Source organism: Chlorocebus sabaeus, chromosome 1 (assembly GCF_047675955.1).
Source record: "Chlorocebus sabaeus isolate Y175 chromosome 1, mChlSab1.0.hap1, whole genome shotgun sequence".
Taxonomy (NCBI): domain Eukaryota; kingdom Metazoa; phylum Chordata; class Mammalia; order Primates; family Cercopithecidae; genus Chlorocebus; species Chlorocebus sabaeus.
The window spans coordinates 13,630,817-13,650,032 of NC_132904.1; the positions used below are offsets into that span (position 1 = coordinate 13,630,817).

A 19,216-nucleotide genomic window follows, 5' to 3' on the forward strand; every position below is an offset into this window, starting at 1 on the left:
ATTCTCCTGCCTCAGCCTCCTGAGTAGCTGGGATTACAGGCGTGTTTCACCACACCCAGCTAATTTGTGTATTTTTAGTAGAGATGGGTTTTCACCATGTTGGCCAAGCTGGTCTCAAACTCCTGATCCCATCTTGACCTCCCAAATTGCTGGGATCACAGGCATGAGACACCGCACCTGGAACCTGCATACATTTTCAATTGCTTCTTAAAACTCACGTCATTTTATAATCTCTTGTGACGTACACCTCTCTCTAAACTTTCATTTTTCCATCTGCCCATTATACACTGAAGTTAGACCCAGTAAAGTCTCTAGTTTATTCTTTGAATATTCAAAATTTTTTCTAGCTTAAAGGCCTTTGAATGTATCCTCTTTTCTTCCATCCTGTTAACTCTCAGTTATCTTTAAGATCTCAGTTAAGAAGAAACGTGTTCTGAAAAGTTATCACTGACATATCTTCTAACCTGGTTTAGAAGCTCGTCCTACGTGCTTCTCAAGATTCCTGTACTCTTCCTATCAGAGCCGTTGTGTGTTTCTAGGGGTCTGTATCTCCCACTACAAACAATTTAAGACCAGAGATTATGCATCATTCTCTATTGTATGCCAAGCTCTTAGCACAATACATGATGCATAGTAGGCACTCCCTAAATGATTGTTGAATTGGAACAGGAATTAAAATAAATTAAAGAATGTGTAAGCAAAAACTCAGTTGTATGTAAGAAAACCCAGTTCCCCCTGAAGAAGAGAAAAAGCTGGAGTCCTTTAAAATCAACTGCCTGTTTTTCTGTGACTAGTGAGCCTTATCTCTCCCTTTCCCAGGCATTGTGAAAACTGTTTCTCTAGCTGTGCAGTTGCAAGGTCACTAGGCAGATAAGTCATAAAACATGTTTTTCCTTGAAAAGTAAGAAATAACGTAATACATGTCTTAATTGAATAACTGTCTTTGTTTCTCGCTTCTGTAATATGCTTCCCCCTGCACAGATCTCCCCCGGCCCCACAAAATGCTTAAAAGGTAACCGGACTCTTTGTTTGGGGCTCAGTCCTTTGGATGTAAATCAGACTGGGTGGGTGCACCTAAATAATTAAATAATTCCTCCTCAACCCCTCGGTCTCTCTGATTCCTTAATTATCCCGCTGCAGAATGGATTAAAAAATAAAGAAATATTTATTATATAAGTAGCCAAGAAGTAGAGAAGAACCTTTGCACATATGATATACAAGTAGCTAAGAGTAAATTATGGGTATAAATTTATGCACACAATAAGTGCTTATATTTCTTATTCATACATTTTATTTATCTTGACTATATATGAGTAAGAAATATAAGTGCTTTAGCAGATTTATAAACGAGGAACTGAGGGAAGTTTTCACGCCACATTGCCACCTTGAAAAGATGGCTATTGAAGTTGTTGGAGGTTATACCAGGAGCCACAATGGAAGTGTAAGTAAGGTTTCCACTGTTATCTCTCCAGCACATCTGACCACAATCCCACCTTAGCTTTTACCAGCAACAGCAAGACTAACCACAACAGCAACATTATTAGCAAGTACCTGTGGTGCTGTATCACATTTTCTTTTTATTTTCATTTAACCCTCATAGCAACTCAGCAAGCAGTTGTTATTATTACATCTATTTTACAGACGAAGAAAACTAGGTCAAAGAGATTAGGTAACTTGCCCATGTTCATACAGGTAATAAGTGACGGTTTCAGAATTTGAACCCAGGTGTGGCAGATTCTAAAGGCCTTGTTCTTCACTTCTCTACTTTACAGTTTCCCATTGTCCTTTGAAGAACACATTTGGGCTTGCTGTCAGACTCAGCAACACAAATCATTATTTACATATCGGGGCATGTGTGAGCTCCAGCAGTTCACTGAAATAAAATAAAATCCCTGAGCCTTAACCCTCTCATCTCAAATTTATTTTAATGAAAATTTATTTTCAAATAAATTTTTTAATTTATTTAATTAATTTCAAATAAATTTCATTCATCAAATAAAAAGTGAAAATATTGTAATGATAATGACGGTCATTTTTTATTTGACACTTTTTGTAATGCTGATGTTAAAGTCAAGAAGCCTTTCTCTGTAATGGAAAAAATGTCTCTTTTTTCTTCCGACTGGGTGGTCAGAAGTTGGATTTTAGAAAAAATATATTAAATAGGGATTACACTGCCTTCCTTCCTTAAATCTCATAAAGCAATGGAGTAGGTGGGTAAGAAGAAATAGAAGCAATTTCTGGAAACAACTTTGGAGTAATGATCATAGAAGCTACAAATATCCAAGAATGCCTAAAGAAATGTATCTGTGCTTCTCTATCCACAACACACAAATAGGATTTATAGTTAGGAGAGAAAGGATAGAGTCAGTCAAACGTCCAAGGTTCCTGTGATTGGTGCCGGGATAGAAGGATTGAGCTTTAGAGACAGGCTCACATTCTCCTGAGTTTGTGGGTGAAGCTCTGAGTCACTGGAGATTTAAGGTCAAATATTCATGCTCTCAGAATTATTTTCATAAGGAGGTGTTCTTGATTACACAGAATTGGGAGGTAAGGAAATTTCCTAGAAAATAAAACAACATTAACGTCCAAGAACAGGATCATTATCTCCTTCTCCTCCCATCCTTTCCTGTTATCATCATAATCATCAACAATAAAAACTCCATTCATTGATGATTACTGTGCCAGATGCTGTAAAGATTATATACACAGTCCTCACAACAAACATTAGAAGAGAATGAAAATATTATTTTCATCTTACGGTTAATATATCTAAAATTTAGAAAGAATTATTAATTTTTCCTAGGTCATACAAGTAGAAAGTCACAAGTTATAAGAAAATAATTTCACTTAATTCCAACTGTATAAGAAAGTATGCTCATATATTAAGTACAGTATTTCCTCTTGCATTTTCACATCTAAATTCTTTTCTACCCTTCATTCCACCTCTAAAATTTATAAATCTCTAATTCCAGGAACTCCACAAGTCATTACCACATAAAAGTTTATTTCTAAGAGTCAGAAACAGCTTCAAACCCTACAGGGAGGCTTTGAGACCATGTGGATGATTACTCATTTGAAAAATCTCACCTCTCTTGAATTACAGCAGTTTGCTCTGCACAACATGGCGAAGGTAGAGGTGGTTATGCACAATTCCAGCGAGGTGAGAATCAGCAGTAGAGACACCATGCCCTAGGGGATATGATGCCTTATATCAAACCCAGTGGCAACATCCAGAGGAAAAAAAAAAAATGTCAACAGGAAACCAGACTACAACATCTCCCTCCCATAAAGTGGAACAAAGTGAACCACAAATTAAAGACACAGACACACATAATACTGTAGAAGAGACACTATCTCAATCTAAAAGCATGAAAACATTTTCTCTCAAGAGAAAGATGTGTCGCATTTCTATGTCAACCCATGTGAAGTAGCTACAGGGGGAAGAAGCTGTAGAAACAAAATTCTGACACTATCACTAACATCTTCCAATTGAATAGTAGTAAACTAAGGAGAGGAGTAGGCAGTTTAGGAAAATGAACAAAAATGACTCTTCCACGATTTCATTAATAGCACTTCTTAGGGGTTTAGGCATTTACATTATCCCTAGAAACTAAAACACTACGCTGATATAAACACAAAATAAAATTATTGGGCTAGTGATTCTACCATTATTCCTGAGGCACCCAGAAGCAACCAAACAATATATCCCTGGAGGAAAAATACCACCAAATTCACAGAAAAATCAGGCTCTGATAAATATAAAGTTAGATCATTAAAAATATAATAAAGAAAATGAGAACACAAACTTCCATAAGTAGTGTCTCACTCATAGGTGGGAATTGAACAATGAGAACACTTGGACACAAGGCGGTGAACATCATACACCGGGCCTGTCTTGGGGTGGGGGGAGGGGGGAAGGGATAGCATTCAGAGAAATACCTAATGTAAATGACAAGTTAATGGGTGCAGCACACCAACACGGCACATGTATACACATGTAAAAACCTGCACGTTGTGCACATGTACCCTAGAACTTAGAGTATAATAATAATAAAAAAAAGAAAGCAGGAAGCTTAGGAGTGAGTCTGTAATTAACGGTTCATAGATCATTGGGATGAAATGGATAATTCCAAAGGAAAATATTAACTTCTAAGTAGACCTCAGAAGAGGAAGAATTCTGAAACACAAATGTTTTAAAAATTGGTAAGGTTATTAAAAACTTTCCTTTGAAAACACCATGTTCATTTCATTCTACAGTGCAGTCCTTCAAAACTTCACATCAGGCCGGGCGCAGTGGCTCAAGCCTGTAATCCCAGCACTTTGGGAGGCTGAGACGGGTGGATCACAAGGTCAGGAGATCGAGACCATCCTGGCTAATACGGTGAAACCCCGTCTCTACTAAAAAGACAAAAAACTAGCCGGGCGAGGTGGCGGGCGCCTGTAGTCCCAGCTACTCGGGAGGCTGAGGCAGGAGAATGGCGGGAACCCGGGAGGCGGAGCTTGCAGTGAGCTGACATCTGGCCACTGCACTCCAGCCTGGGTGACAGAGCGAGACTCTGTCTCAAAAAAAAAAAAAAAAAAAAAAAACTTCACGTCATTATCTGAGCATTCCAGATTGCAGAGAAAGTTGTAAATCTCTCAAGTTTGTTTTATTAAGAAATGAAATGAAACTTAAAAGAAAATCTCTCTGGGGAGTGTAATAGTAGTAGTCATAGTAATATTAATAATTGTGTAACATGATACGCTAAGCCTTGTTTTAATTGCTTATCATATGTTAACTTATTAAATACTTACATCAATCCTATGAGATGGGTACTATTGTTATCTCATTTCAAAAGTGAGAAAACTCAAGGGATTATCTAATTTGACCTTCATTATAAAGCAAACAGGCGGCACACCTAAGATTCAAATTATGGGCCGGGCGCGGTGGTTCACGCCCGTAATCCCAGCATTTTGGGAGGCTGAGGCGGGCAGATCCTGAGGTCAGGAGATCAAGACCATCCTGGCTAACACAGTGAAACCCCATTTCTACTAAAAAAATACAAAAAATTAGCCGGGCGAGGTGGCAGGCGCCTCTAGCCCCAGCTACTGGGGAGGCTGAGGCAGGAGAATGGCGTGAACCCGGGAGGCGAAGCTTGCAGTGAGCTGAGATCCCACCACTGCACTACAGCCTGGGTGACAGAGCGAGACTCCATCTCAAACAAACAAACAAACAAAAATTCAAATTATGGCAGCACGGTACCTGATATATTATTTTTCTGTACATTCTGGATTGTTTGAAATGTTTTATAATTATACACATTTTTCAAAAACATACATTTGATATGGAGCCCATGTAATTGCATAGGTCCGGTGACATTGAAGACTGACAAATCTTTAATGACTGGATATTAACTGCTAAATTTATAGAGAGAAAAACAATCCCCACTAGAGCAATTGTAGCACTGGCAATGTTCATTCCAAAACTGTTTTGTATCTAAAAAAGAATAAGAATTTTCAATTAATACATGCAGCACATGCTTCATTCCTTTGGCAACAATTCATTGAAACAAACATTAATTGAATATCGTTTACACACCCATTGATATCCTAGATGCCAGGCAAACATCAATGACCAAAGAAAGATTTTTGTCCCCCACCCTCCATGGAGCTTATATTCTAGCAATAAAAACAAAGAGAAAAGTAAACATACTAATAGGTAAATTACATAATATTTTTGAAAATGATTAAGTACTAGGGGCTAACAGAATGGGATAAGGAGAATCTGGGAATCCAAAGAGAGGAGTAGGGGTTCATGATATTAAACAGAAATGACACTGGGGAGAGGCATGAAAGAGCTGTGGGTGCCAGCCAAGAGTCTATCTGGGGGAATATCCTTGCAATTAGGGAAACACTCAAAGTCCTGAGGCCATAATCTTCTAGGGAAGCAAGGGGGCCAAAGGTGTTGGAGGCACGAAGGCAATATTAGGAAATGAAGAAGAAGGAAAGTTAACAGAGAGCCAAAACATGTAGGGCTCTGTAGATCATGAAAAGAACCTTGTTTCTAACTCTAAGAAAAATACAAAGCCAATGAAGGATTTGGAGCAAATAAATGATATACTTGGCTTTATGGTTTCAAGGGATCACTGTTTCCAGCAAGGCAAAGAGAAGTTCAATGATAAAAGCTAGAAGCCCGATTAGGAGAGACAAGGTGGATTGGATGAAATGTCATCAATAGAAAGATGAGAAAAGGTCAAAATCAGATATATTAATAGCTTGAAAGTAGAGCCAACATTATTTGCTGAAAAGTAGGATTCAGGACTGTGAAAGAAAGAAAACTCAGGGTTATTCTAAGGTGTTTGGTCTGGGAATCTGGAAGGATAATGTTCCCATTAGCTGACATGAGGAGAAGGTTTGAGGAAGAAAACTGGGAGTTGAGTTTTGGATCTTTACATGCCAGTCTGATGATCAGGGCAGACACCTAGGCTGGAAATACTTATTTCAGAGTTGTGGGCATATAGATGTTATTTGAAGTCATAAGGATGTGTAAGATCACAGAAGAAGTACGTAGATTCTTATAGATTGAGAAGAGCAGGTGGCAAAGAATTCAGCTCTGGGGACCAGAACATTAAAAGGTCAGAGAGAAGGAGAGAAACCAGGAAAGGAGACAGATGGAGAAACCAAAAGATGGGAAGAAAACCAGCCACACAATGTATGCTGGAAGCCAACTGAGGAAATTCCTGGAAGGAGGAGTGGGAGACTAACTATGCTAAATGCTACTCATAGGTTAAGTTAGATGAGGATCAAGAGTTGACCATTGTTTTAGCACAGGTGGAAGTTTTCAGTGATCTTAAAGACAGCAGTTACAGAAGATAGTAGGGAATAAAATGAAACCTTACTGAAGTGGGTTTAATTGAAACTGGTAGATAGAAATTAGAGAAAGAACATGATTCCTTTGAAGGAGTTTAGCTACAGAAAGAAATATGAATGGTGCCTGTCCCTAGCAGAGAGAAATAATGTCAAGGTTTTCTTGTTTTGTTTTGTTTTGTTTTTATGTTGAGAACAGTAACTGGATGTTTACATGCTGATTAAAGACTGGGCAAGGTAACTCGTGCCTGTAACCCCAGCCTTTTGGGAGGCTGAGGCAGGAGGACTGCTTGAGCCCAGGATTTTGAGACCAGCCTGGGCAACAGGGCAAGATCCTATCTCTACAAAAAAAAAAAAAAAGATAAAAATTAGCCAGGCATGGTGGCAAACACCTGTAGTCCCAGTTATGCAAGAGGCTGAGGTGGGAGGATCGCATGACTCCCAGAAGGTGGAGGTTGTAGTGAGCTGTGACCACACCACTGCACTCCCACCTGGGTGACAGAGTGAGACTCTGTCAATATATATATATATAACAAGAGACTCAAATTAAATTGATGCACTTGTATGGGGAAAAAAAGCATGGAATCTTATACTCAAATAGGGAGATCAGCTTTAAAGAAAATCACAAAATTTTCCTATGGTAAGAGGCTAAAAGAAAAAATATACTGGTATAGATCTAGTCCATTAAGTAGTGGAGGTCTGAAAATTATCTTCTAATGGCTTCAGTTTTCTCAGAAGAGACAGAAAAATCATCAGCAGAGAGAAGGATGAGAGAAGCAGGATTGGTGTTTGAGGACAGAATAAAATGGTAAAATAGCTATCCATGGAGGAGGGAAAGTGAATGAATGGAGTAGGAAAGTGGAGTATCAGTGGCTACATGACTCACTAAGAACATATCATAGAGACTTAGCAGTTGTTTAGAAATAGAAGTTTGGACTTTCAGTTGTGAAACTAGTTAGCGGTGGGAGTTCTTACTTCCAAATAAGTAGAATTGGTCAAACGTGACAACACATAAAAATCAGTAAGACTTTTTCTAAGCTTCAGGTTCACCAATATTCAGAGCAAGCATCCTAGGAATGCATCCTCACAATGTATGTGATCTTCTGTTTACCTACCATCTGAATACGTTAAGAAAACTAATTTTTTGTGCAGTAAATGATAGTCAGTGTCTCAGTTGTACTCATGGACCCCTACTCTCCTACCATTTATGCCTAACATATTTCCACTCCTCTGATCATAGAGAAAGAGGAAGTGCTACTTACCCATGTTCTTGTGGGTTTTCTTCCTGCTACAACAGACAAGGTTCCTGAAGTACAAAACTGTTTGAAAATAGGAAGTAAAACAGATAAAGGAATATTAAGTCTCAACTATTTTCTTTTTGGCCCTCCCTCAATTAGCAGATATCCAGCAATAGTCATACAAACTTCCTTTTTAAAATTCACATCCTAGAACACAAAATTGTACTTGATGTTGCTCATTTTATTTATTTATTTATTTTGTCTTTCCATGCAATGAGTTTTATTCATCTTATTTTTTTTAAATTTTTTTTATTTCCATACGTTATTGGGGAACAGGTGGTGTTTGGTTACATGGATAAGTTCTTTAGTGGTCATTTGTGATATTTTGGTGTACCCACCACCAAGACAGTATACACTGCACACAATTTATAGCCTTTTATCCCTTACCTCCTTTCCACCTTTTCCCCCTGAGTCCCCAAAGTCCATTGTGTCATTCTTATGCCTTTGCATCCTCATAGCTTAGCTCCCACTTATAAGTGAGAACATAAGATGTTTGATTTTCCACTCCTGAGTTACTTCACTTAGGATAATGGCTTATGCAAGGATTTCATGACCAAGAACCCAAAAACAAATGAAATAAAATCAAAGATAAATAGCTGGGACCTAATTAAACTAAGGAGCTTTTGCACGGCAAAAGAAACAGTCAGCAGAGTAAACAGACAACCCACAGAGTGGGAGAATATCTTCACAATCTATACATCTGACAAAGGACTAATATCCAGAATCTGCAGTGAACTCAAACAAATCACCAAGAAATAAACAAACAATTCCATCAAAAAATGGGTTAAGGACATGAATAGACAATTCTCAAAAGAAGATATACAAATGGCCAACAAACATATCATTCACTTTAAAAAACTGAACTATCAGGGAAGTAATAATCAAATAATCAAAGCTGAATGAATACATTTTAAAATCACCCCTATTTTTTCTGATCGCATGTTGACCCAGATAATGGAAATGATTCTTCTGATTTTCAGACAATAATCAGCAGACAAATTTCTTAACTCTCAAGCTGCACCACAAGGCAATTCATCAATACCCATTTTTCATTCCGTTTTTTAAGTATCTATAAATGTAACATGTAGATATAAGATAATTTTTAGGACTTCATTTGTACTTGGCAAATGTGATTTCTCTTAATCAGAAAAAGGTTTTTGGCCAGGCATCAGGGCTCATGCCTTGCAGTTCCAGCATTTTGGGAGGCCAAGCCTGAAGGACCACTTGTGGTCAGGAGTTCCAGACCATCCTGGGAAACATGGTGAAACCCCATATCTACTAAAAATACAAAAGCAAAAATTAGCTGGGCATGGTGGTGCATGCCTGTAATCTCAGCCACTTGGGAGACTGAGGCAAGAGAATCACTTGAACTGGGGAGGCAGAGGTTGCAGTGGGCAGAGATCGTGCCACTGCACTCCAGCTTGGACAACAGATCAAGATGCTGTCTCAAAAAATAAATTAATAAATTAATTAAAAAATAAAAAGAGTTCCTTGTTTCTAATTGGTTGTTCAAGACTTGCAAATCAAAACCACAGCATGCAACCTTCCAATAACCTACAAACAATACTTTTGTCATCAAACACATCTCCAGCAGTGGTATCTAAGAAATAACACACAGCCAGGGGAGTATGAATACTCACAAACACAGCACCCCAAAATGGGTAGCCTGTGTGGAAGGTGAAGAAAAAGAAGTGCCTTTGGAGGTGGAACAGGTATTGCAAGGAACCCAGAAAGACACCCAAAGCCAGAATCATTGCTGCATTCAGGATCTGGATGGCCTGAAAGAAGAAGGGGAAAAAGGCATAACAGTCATATACTAAAGTGGACAGTGAAAATAGACCATTTTAATTTTTCTCAGCAAGAAGATGTCGGTGCTTGAAATGGTTAAAGTGTCAAGCCTAAATTAACAGAATAAGAGCTTATCTGAAAGAGTTTTTTGTCCCACACTATCCGCACCAATTCCAGTGGCAGCCTTTCATCTTCACCTCTCCCCCACATTTCTATTCATTGTCAGGAACTCCTCTCGGAAAGCGGCAGGAGAGTAAAGGAGACATGGCAGGTAAGGTAGATGGAGTCAAAGTCTCTTCCCGGCATGCTTTCGGGCCATAACATGATGAAGGCAGACAGAGGATAAGCCACGTCGTACTCAGCCTTTCTCTCCACCCAATTTTTTTTTTCTTTTTAAAACAGAGTCTTGCTCTGTTGCCAGGCTGGAGTGCAGCAGCGCGATGTTGGCTCACTGCAAACTTGGCCTCCTGGGTTCAAGTAATTCTCGTGCCTCAGCCTCCCGAGTAGCTGGGATTCCAGGCGTCTGCCACCACACCCAGTTAATTTTTGTATTTTTAGTAGAGAAGCGGTTTCACCGCGTTGGCCAAGATGGTCTCCATCTCCTGACCTCGTCCTGACCCTCCCACCTCGGCCTCCCAAAGTGCTGGGATTACAGGCGTGAGCCACTGCGCCTGGCCTTTCAACCCAATTTTTAAATTTAAAATATAGAATATAAGCCTTATAGAGCTCAGGCTCCTAAAATGGCTGGTCGAAAGGCAGAAAACCAAAAATGAAGGGTCTTGGAATCTGTTCTCCAAGGCTTGATGTTTTCTACCATGAAAGAAAGGCTCTGCATTTCTGCTCCCCAAATCTATAATAAGTTCCAGTGTTTTCTCCACTTCTTCATTAACTCAGTGAAAAATAACTCAGAATTTCCTCCTTCTCAGCATAAGCAAGGTTTTCCTCACGATACAGTTGGCTCTTGAACAACATTGGGGTTTGGAATGCCCACACCCTTCATGGTTGAAAATCCATATATAACTTTTGACTTCCCAAAAACTTAACTACTAATAGCCTACTGTTGACCAGAAGCCTTACTATTAACATAAACAGTCGATTATAACCTATTTTGTATGTGACATGTTATATACAATAAGCTACAGAAACTAAAAATGTCATTAAGGAAATCATAAGAAAGAGAAAATGTATTTACTATTCTTTAAGTGGAAGTAGATTATTATAAAAGTCTTCATCCTCATCTTCTTCATGTCGAATAGACTGAGGAAGGAGAGGGAGAGCAGGATTTGTTCTTGCTGTCTCGGGATGGCAAACAGAGGTGGAAGAAATCCACGTGTAAGGGAATCCTCACAGTTCAAACACACATTGTTCACAGGTCAACTGTATTTCTTTTCTTCCCTCTTAAATCAATGTTTAAACTAAGGCTGACTTACCCCAAGAACTTGTAATTTTCCTTTCTGATAATCTTGTGATCCATCAATGGGCTGGTAGACAGAATTATTCAGCTGGTCTGGTCCCGCCTCACTGCCTGGGGTACCATGGGCAGAGGCTGACCCCAGTTCTGCATGATCAACTTCGTGGGAGGCCATTGGGGGTTGTTTATCGCTGTAATAGAAAAGAAATCCAAAGGCTTCGTGTTTTCCCTTTTTCCACTAGCTACTAAAATTTTGAGTGTTCCAGAAGGGTTCAATTCTGTCCATACATTACGATGAGTCTCCACAAATGGGACACCAGGGCAGAGTAACAGAGTTTGTACAATATTCAATGCTGTCTTGCCTTGGAGTAGTAGACCTCATCGGGTCATTGTAGTAGGCCTTGGTACTTCACTTAACTTTGGAATAGTAAAGAGCAATTTATTTCTCATTTTGCATGCACTGATATATAGTCCTTGTCTTTCTTCAAATCATTCGAGGACAACCAGACATGTGGTTCCTCTGAGCAGTGGTCTCTTTATAAGAATAACGGCTTTAGCCAGATTCCAGTAATAATAGTAGGTGTCATTTATTTAGTACTTATTATTATCTGCCAGGCACTGTCTAGATGCTGTGAATGTATTAATATATTTAATCCTGTTATAATATTATTATTATTCCAATTTCACAGATGAAAAAAAATTGAGGTATAGAGAGATTGAGAAACTTACCCAAACTCATATAGCTTATAAATCATTTCAGATTCTACTAAAAACATTCTACTCTAAGGCCCAATATTTTTCCAATCATTACATTATATAGCACTATATAGAAGATGTCTTTCTGAGTATCAACATCGCATGATAGAGTTTAAGCACTATGGAAGATCCAAATTCAAATCCAGATTTCATCATTTACTAGTTGCATGACCTTATAGTGGGAACCTCAGTTTTCACTTCTGTAAAAATGGGAATGATTTTAATTTGATAGTAACATTACAAGAGTTGACTTTGATAATGTACGGAATTCTTAACCTATGAACAGATGGTATCAACTTTTAACTTATACTCTGCCTTCTGACAAAAAGGACTTCAAGTTTGTATATGAGTCACAAAACAACCACCTCAATCATTACAGCTAAAAAATATGTATCACTGAAGTACACACAGAATGCTTACATTGGGCTTCTGAATGTTGGGCAATGTAACTTCCTAATTCATAGTACCCTCCAACACGAAATAGTTGCAAAATGCTTATATGCTTTTGTAAGTGATGAGGGACATGGCATGAGATGAACCATAAACACATGAAATGATGCTGTATTCTGCCAAAACTATTGATTGGGTTAAGAATAAGATCGTAATATAAATCATTCTACCATAAAGACACATGCACGTGAATGTTCATTGCAGCACTATTCACAATAGCAAAGACACAGAATCAACCTAAATGTCCATCAGTTGTAGACTGGATGAAGAAAGCGTGGTACATACACACCATGGAATACTATGCAGCCATAAAAAGGAATGAGATCATGTCTTTTGCAGGAACATGGATGAAGCTGGAAACCATTATCCTTAGAAAGCTAATACAGGAACAGAAAACCAAATAGCACATATTCTCACTTATAAGTGGGAGCTAAATGATAAGAACAAATGGACACAGAGAGGGGAACACACACTGGAGATTATCAGAGAGAGGAGGGAGGAGATCAGGAAAAATAACTATTGGGTACTAGGCTTAGTACCTGGGCGACAATCTGCACCACACAGCTCTGTGGCACGAACTTTACCTATATAACGAAATTGCACATGTACCCCTAAACCTAAAATAAAAGCTTTTTATTAAAAAAAGAAAGTAAAGAATTGTATCTTAATTTCTACTTTTTGTTATAAACTATATACCAGATTCATTTTTCTAGTAACTTAATTTTTGTGTTAAACTAAATACATGCCCCTTTCAGGATGTTTACCTTTCTGATACTCTGTTCTGGGGGCGTGTATGACCCTCATTTAAGTGTGGTGACAGATTTACTAAGCACTGACTTAAAGTGAGAGTCAGGTCATGTTTTATTATTACACTGGGAATTATAATAAAAGTTCATAAAAGTTCCCTACCAATACTGATAAAACATTTATTATAAATGTCATAAAATTTTCCTACCAATACTCCTATCAAAGTTTCCTACCAATATTGATTTTCATGCTAAGATTAAATTACATTCTCTATGTATTTAAATATGGATAAATGTGAAATGACAAGGAGCCCTTAACCTCCCATGTTCAACACTGCACAGAACCCAAGAGCGAGGGAAGATCAATAAAGCTTAAAGCAAACTCTATATGAATGAGTTTCTAATGTAATTATCTGCAAGAAGTATAAATAAGAACAGCCAAAAAGCCAAGACTTCAAATTTATCCACCTGGAAATTTGTATGTATTTTGGATTAAATATCTAATGAACTAAGATGCATGCAATATGGAGAGTGTTGCTGCCTTATGACCAGATAATCTCTCTCCTGTGTCTCCCGCCTCACCCCTTAACCCTCCCTATCTCAAAATTCCATCCAGCCTTGTTTTATTGATTTGTCTTCCTTCAGAAGTTCCAAGTCCGCAAATGTCTTCAATCCTCTGTGCTATCCCACTATTCCTGAAAGACAAGTCCCCTCAAGTTTCACCTGGATAATTTCTGCTCTCCTTCCAGACTGATTTTTTTTTTTTTTTTTTTTTTTTTTGAGATGGAGTCTTGCTCTGTCTCCCAGGCTGGAGTGCAGCGGCCCAATCTCGGCTCACTGCAGCCTCTGCCTCCCAGGTTCAAGCTATTATCCTGCCTCCCAGGTTCAAGCTATTATCCTGCCTCAGCCTCCCAAGTAGCTGGGATTACAGGTGTGCACCACCACACCCAGCTAATTTTTGTACTTTTGATAGAGATGGGGTTTTACCATGTTGGCCAGGCTGGTCTTGAACTCCTGACCTCAGGTGATCCTCCCACCTTGGCCTGCCAAAGTGCTGGGATTACAGGCATGAGTCACTGCGCCCGGCCCTTCCAGACTGATTTTCAGCCCACATGTCATACTTTCAGGACATTGTTTTTAGTCCTGGCCAAGTCTGGAAGAAGCATGCACCCCTTTTGGTTGCTCTCAGAATTTCCTCAACTTTCCTTCTCATACGACTTAATCAGCCTGAGCGTTAATTTCCTGGATACTTATCTGTTACCTCGTTGTCTACTCATCACTGCAACTCCAGTGCCTAGCTCAGAATCATCAGATGGCAAGCAGTTAGCACACGTTCAGTCAGTAACCAGACTTTCGGTCCAACCCCAGGTAGCCATCCTGATAAATGATAATGGAAAATACCTCTGCAAGCACTGGAGCCTCTCATCCCAAGAAACTCCAAGAGCATTTCTGAAGGGAGCAAATATCTAACCAAATTATTTAACTTGATTTGTTTCAAATAATCAAAATAATCAGGGAGAATTTTCAGCCTTCAGGTGAAACAAACTATGTTTTCTAAAATTTGGTTAAATCAGTTATCTATTTGTTAAAAAAAAAAATCAGAGAAATGGTCCAGGTACAGTGGCTCACGCCTGTAATCTCAGCACTTTTGGGAGGCCGAGGCTGGAGGATCATGCAGTCAGGAGGATCACGAGGTCGGGAGATTGAGATCATCCTGGCTAACATGGTGAAACCCTGTCTCTACTAAAAACACAAAAAATTAGCCAGTTGTGACAGCACGTGCCTGTAATCCAGCTACTCAGGAGGCTGAGGCAGGAGAATTGTTTAAACCCGTGAGGCAGAGGTTGCAGTGAGCTGAGATGGCACCACTGCACTCCAGCCTGGGCAACAGAGTGAGATTCCGTCACAAAAAAAAAAAATAAAAATAAAAAAATAATCAGAGAAATGTAGATGTTCTAGGAAACTACCAGTTCAGTTCAGCTCTCCAGCTCTTAGTATGTGGCAGGCATTTGTTCTAGGGCTTTACTCATGTTTACTAATTTAGTTCTCACAACAGCAGATGAATGGGTACTACCGTTATGATCCTTTCCATCTAACAGACGAAGAAGCTGAGGAACAAAGAAGTTAAGTAGCTTTCCCAAGCCCACACAGCCAGCAATTTGAGAAGCTAAAAATCAGAACCTGGCAATCCATCTCGAGTTATCATTACACTCTACTGTCCCCTGAGCTATGCTAAAATGCACTTTGCAGACCCCATACTTCAGGCATATCCAGACCACCCCTCATCGTCAGAGCTGGCAGACAAATTCAGGTGCGGCCAGTGGGATTAATGTATCTAAGAGGTGTGTGTGCCTGTGTGTGTGCCTGTGTGTGTGTCCATACCCACATTTTCCCAAAGAAATTGCTGTATTATTATGTCTAACACTTTCTATCATGGCTCCAAAGGAACCATCATATCCTAAAGAGAAGCCATGCTTACAGTTAAATGTTCCAAACCTCTGCACAGCAACCAAACAGAGACCTTTGCAGACATCCCCAGTAGTCCACTGGGAGGCATTTTAACAAAAGATGCAAAAGAAAGGGGAATGTCTATGGAGAGGGAATCTATACCTTGGAGGCTTTAGGCTTTGGCAGACGGCTTTCCTCCCAAGTCCAGTTTGTCGCAAGTAGAAGACACTCAGAAAAGATCGCTACAGCATCTTTTCCCGATAACGGAAGCCTCCACAGACTTAACGTTATCTTTACCTTATGCAACACTTTAGAGGACTCGGTGAAAATGTTTTGCGGGCTGACTGACCAGTGTGCTAATCACATCTGCATCTGGGGCCTCGCTGATCCATTGTGTTTCCCAAGGGCTTAGTGATGGTTAGGAAACTGGCGTGAGGGGTAACTGTCTTCCGGCTTTCAGATGTTGCTTAACACATTGTTGGAACAGGAAATACAAGCAACAAATATGGGTAGACAAGTGGGAAGAGGTTGTGGGATGGAGGTAGAACAGAGCTAGTTGCATAGCAAGAAGAGATAATGTCACACCGTCAGAGAAGCATCTGGAGGAGGGAGGTAGTCACCCTGGTACTTCTTTTACATGATGTGCCAGCAACAGTGCTATGTACCTTATATGCATGATGACATTCAATTCTCACATGCTTAGAGAGGTTCTTTGCCAATATCACAGATATAATAATAATGCTAATTGTTATTTAAATGTATTAAATGATTACTACGTACAGGTCATTGTTCTAAATGCTTTACATATGTTAATTCATTTCATCCTCACAATAACCCAGGACCCAGGTACTACTATTAACCCAATGTTATGGTAGAGAAAACTATGGTAGAGAAATGTTACCCAGCTTTCCTAAAATTTAACTGGAAAAGCCCTGTGCAAAATCTCTCTTTTGTACAATGGTGAAGCCCGAAGTGTGCCTGTAATCCTAATATGATTGCTAAAACCCCTTCTTTCAGTTTCTTTTTTGTTTTTTGTTTTTTGTTTGTTTGTTTGTTGAGATGGTGTCTCTCTGTCACGCAGGCTGGAGTGCAATGGTGCGATTTTGGCTTACTGCAACCTCCGCCTCCTGAGTTCAAGCAATTCTTCTGTTCCCACCTCCTGAATAGCTGCGACTACAGGCATGCACCACCACACCCAGCTAATTTTTGTATTTTTAGTAGAGACAGGGTTTCACCATATTGGTCAGGCTGGTCTCGAACTCCTGACCTCAGGTGATCCACCCACCTCAGCCTCCCAAAGTGCTGGGATTACAGGCATGAGCCATCACGCCTGGCCTCCTTTCAGTTTCAAAAGTGGCCAAATTATACACTTATCCTAAATAAATGTTCTAAAATAGGTGATAGAAAGATCAGAGCCAAGTGACAGGGAGTAAGGAAGTGGGTAACATGAAGTTTCTAACCACAATCCTTATGAAGGTCACAGGGCCAGGCCTGAGAGAAAGGCCCAGAATGAGGGCACAGCCCCTGATCCATGCCCCAGGGGAGTCTGGGAGACAGAGAGGAATGTTCACAGCAAGGAAAGCGAGGTCCTACAAACAGGAGCATTAGTGGGGACGTGATCACAGGAAAGAGAAAGAGGGCCAGACACCAAGACCAAAGCATAGTGTGTGGGGCAGAGATTGTGAATATGAAATGAGCGGGGGCCCAGCGGGCAGAAAATTTCTGCACAGGCGCTCTGCTGGGAGAGCAGACACCTGAGCCCTAAGGCAGCGGCTCTCCAGGGTCTACGTTTAGGAGCGAAGGAAGTGACTGAGGAAAGAGAAGACGGAGGCAGAAGTCAGAAGGAAATAGCCAAAAGGAAGGTGGTAAAAATAAGATCCTTCCCTCCCCGTTTTAGCCAGAACCGTTGCAAATGGAATACTGAAGAAGAAAGAGATAACAAGAAAATGCCTTCAGTGAAGAAGAGAAAGAAATCTGAAGAAGTGAAAGGAAAGAGTGGATGCTTTCAACATACTCGTTTTGAATTTAGAGCTGTAGAAAAAGCCATGAAAGGAAGTCACTTAAACTCTAAGACTGCAGTTCTCCCATTTGTAAATTGAAGACCATAGTTTCCACTTTGGGGTAGAAAGTTCAAATGACAGAATCCTTGTAAAGGACTTAGTAACTAAGATCTTCACATGAGTTCAAAATAAGTAATAAAAATGATTGGGGTCTTTCTTCAATTCCTTAGAGAGAGGATGATTGTTGAGAAACCACTTTCAAAGGAAGAGTCACAAATAAAAATTTAATATACTTATCATGGGCAACATGATGTTTTGACATTTGTGTATCTGTGAAGTCATTACCACAAAGCAGATAATTAATCTACCCATCAGATCACATAATCATCTTTTTTTTTTCCTTTGGTAGTGGAGAGAACATTTAAGATCTCCTAACAAACTTCAAGTACACAAAAAGATCCCCAGAATGTATTTATCTGATTGTACCTCATTAAAGTGGACGAGGGAAAAAAGTAAAATAAATATATAAAAACTATTTTTATTTTTTATTTTTATTATTATTTTTTGAGACAGAGTCTCACTCTGTCACCAGGCTGGAGCGCAGTAGCACAATTTCAGCTCACTGCAACCTCCACCACTGGGTTCAAGCAATTCTCCTGCCTCAGCCTCCCAAGTAGCTGGGACTACCGGCGCACACCACAACGCCTGGCTAATTTTTGTGTTTTCAGTAGAGATGGGGTTTCACCAGGTTGGCCAGGATGGTCTTGATCTCCTGACCTCATGATCCGCCTGCCTCGGCCTCCCAAAGTGCTGGGATTACAGGCATGAGCCACTGTGCCCGGCCTGGCTTAATTCTTAAATGTTTATGTGAATTTAAGACAAATTACTTCCTCTTTCTGAGCATTGCCTACAAAATGAAATGGCAGGATTTTATCCTTTTTAAAGGCTGAATAGTATTCCTTGTGTATGTACACCACATTTTGTTTGTTGATGGATGCTTGGGCTGACTCCATATCTTGGCCATTGTGAAGAGTGCTGCAGCGGACATGGGAGTACGGATAGTTCTTTGACATACTGATTTCATTTCCTTTAGATATATACCCAGTAATGGGATTGCTGGAGCATACTGTAGTTCTATTTTTAATTTGAGAAACCTCCATGAAGTTTTCCATAACAGTTGTACTAACTTACATTCCCACCAGCAGTATGTAAGGATTCCTTTTTTTCTACATCCTTGCCAACACTTATCTTTTGATTTTTTGATAGTAGCCATTCTGACTAGAGTGAAGTACCACATGATCTCACTCATAGGTGGAAATAAGTAGAATAGTGGTTACCAGAAGATGAGGAGGGGCGGGGAGGGGAGGGGAGGAGGAGGGATGCTGAGGGATGCTGAGGGATGCTGAGGGATGCTGAGGGATGGGTCAACAAAGCTAGAGTTAGGAGGAATAAGTTCTGGTGTTTTATTGCATA

At 39.7% G+C, this 19,216-nt stretch overlaps 1 protein-coding gene across 1 annotated transcript; it reads right to left on the reverse strand.

Annotated features, from left to right (window-relative positions):
- Positions 1-1,290: 1,290 nt before the first annotated feature.
- On the reverse strand, positions 1,291-16,080 carry MS4A3 (membrane spanning 4-domains A3). The gene is made up of 7 exons (XM_073015906.1): positions 15,906-16,080; positions 11,363-11,534; positions 9,785-9,922; positions 8,109-8,165; positions 5,318-5,476; positions 3,088-3,189; positions 1,291-2,560 (listed from the first exon to the last, which is right to left on the reverse strand). Exons 2-7 carry the CDS (start codon positions 11,516-11,518, stop codon positions 2,531-2,533), a joined length of 642 nt encoding a protein of 213 aa, XP_072872007.1. The 5' UTR covers positions 11,519-11,534; positions 15,906-16,080; the 3' UTR covers positions 1,291-2,530.
- Positions 16,081-19,216: the final 3,136 nt, after the last annotated feature.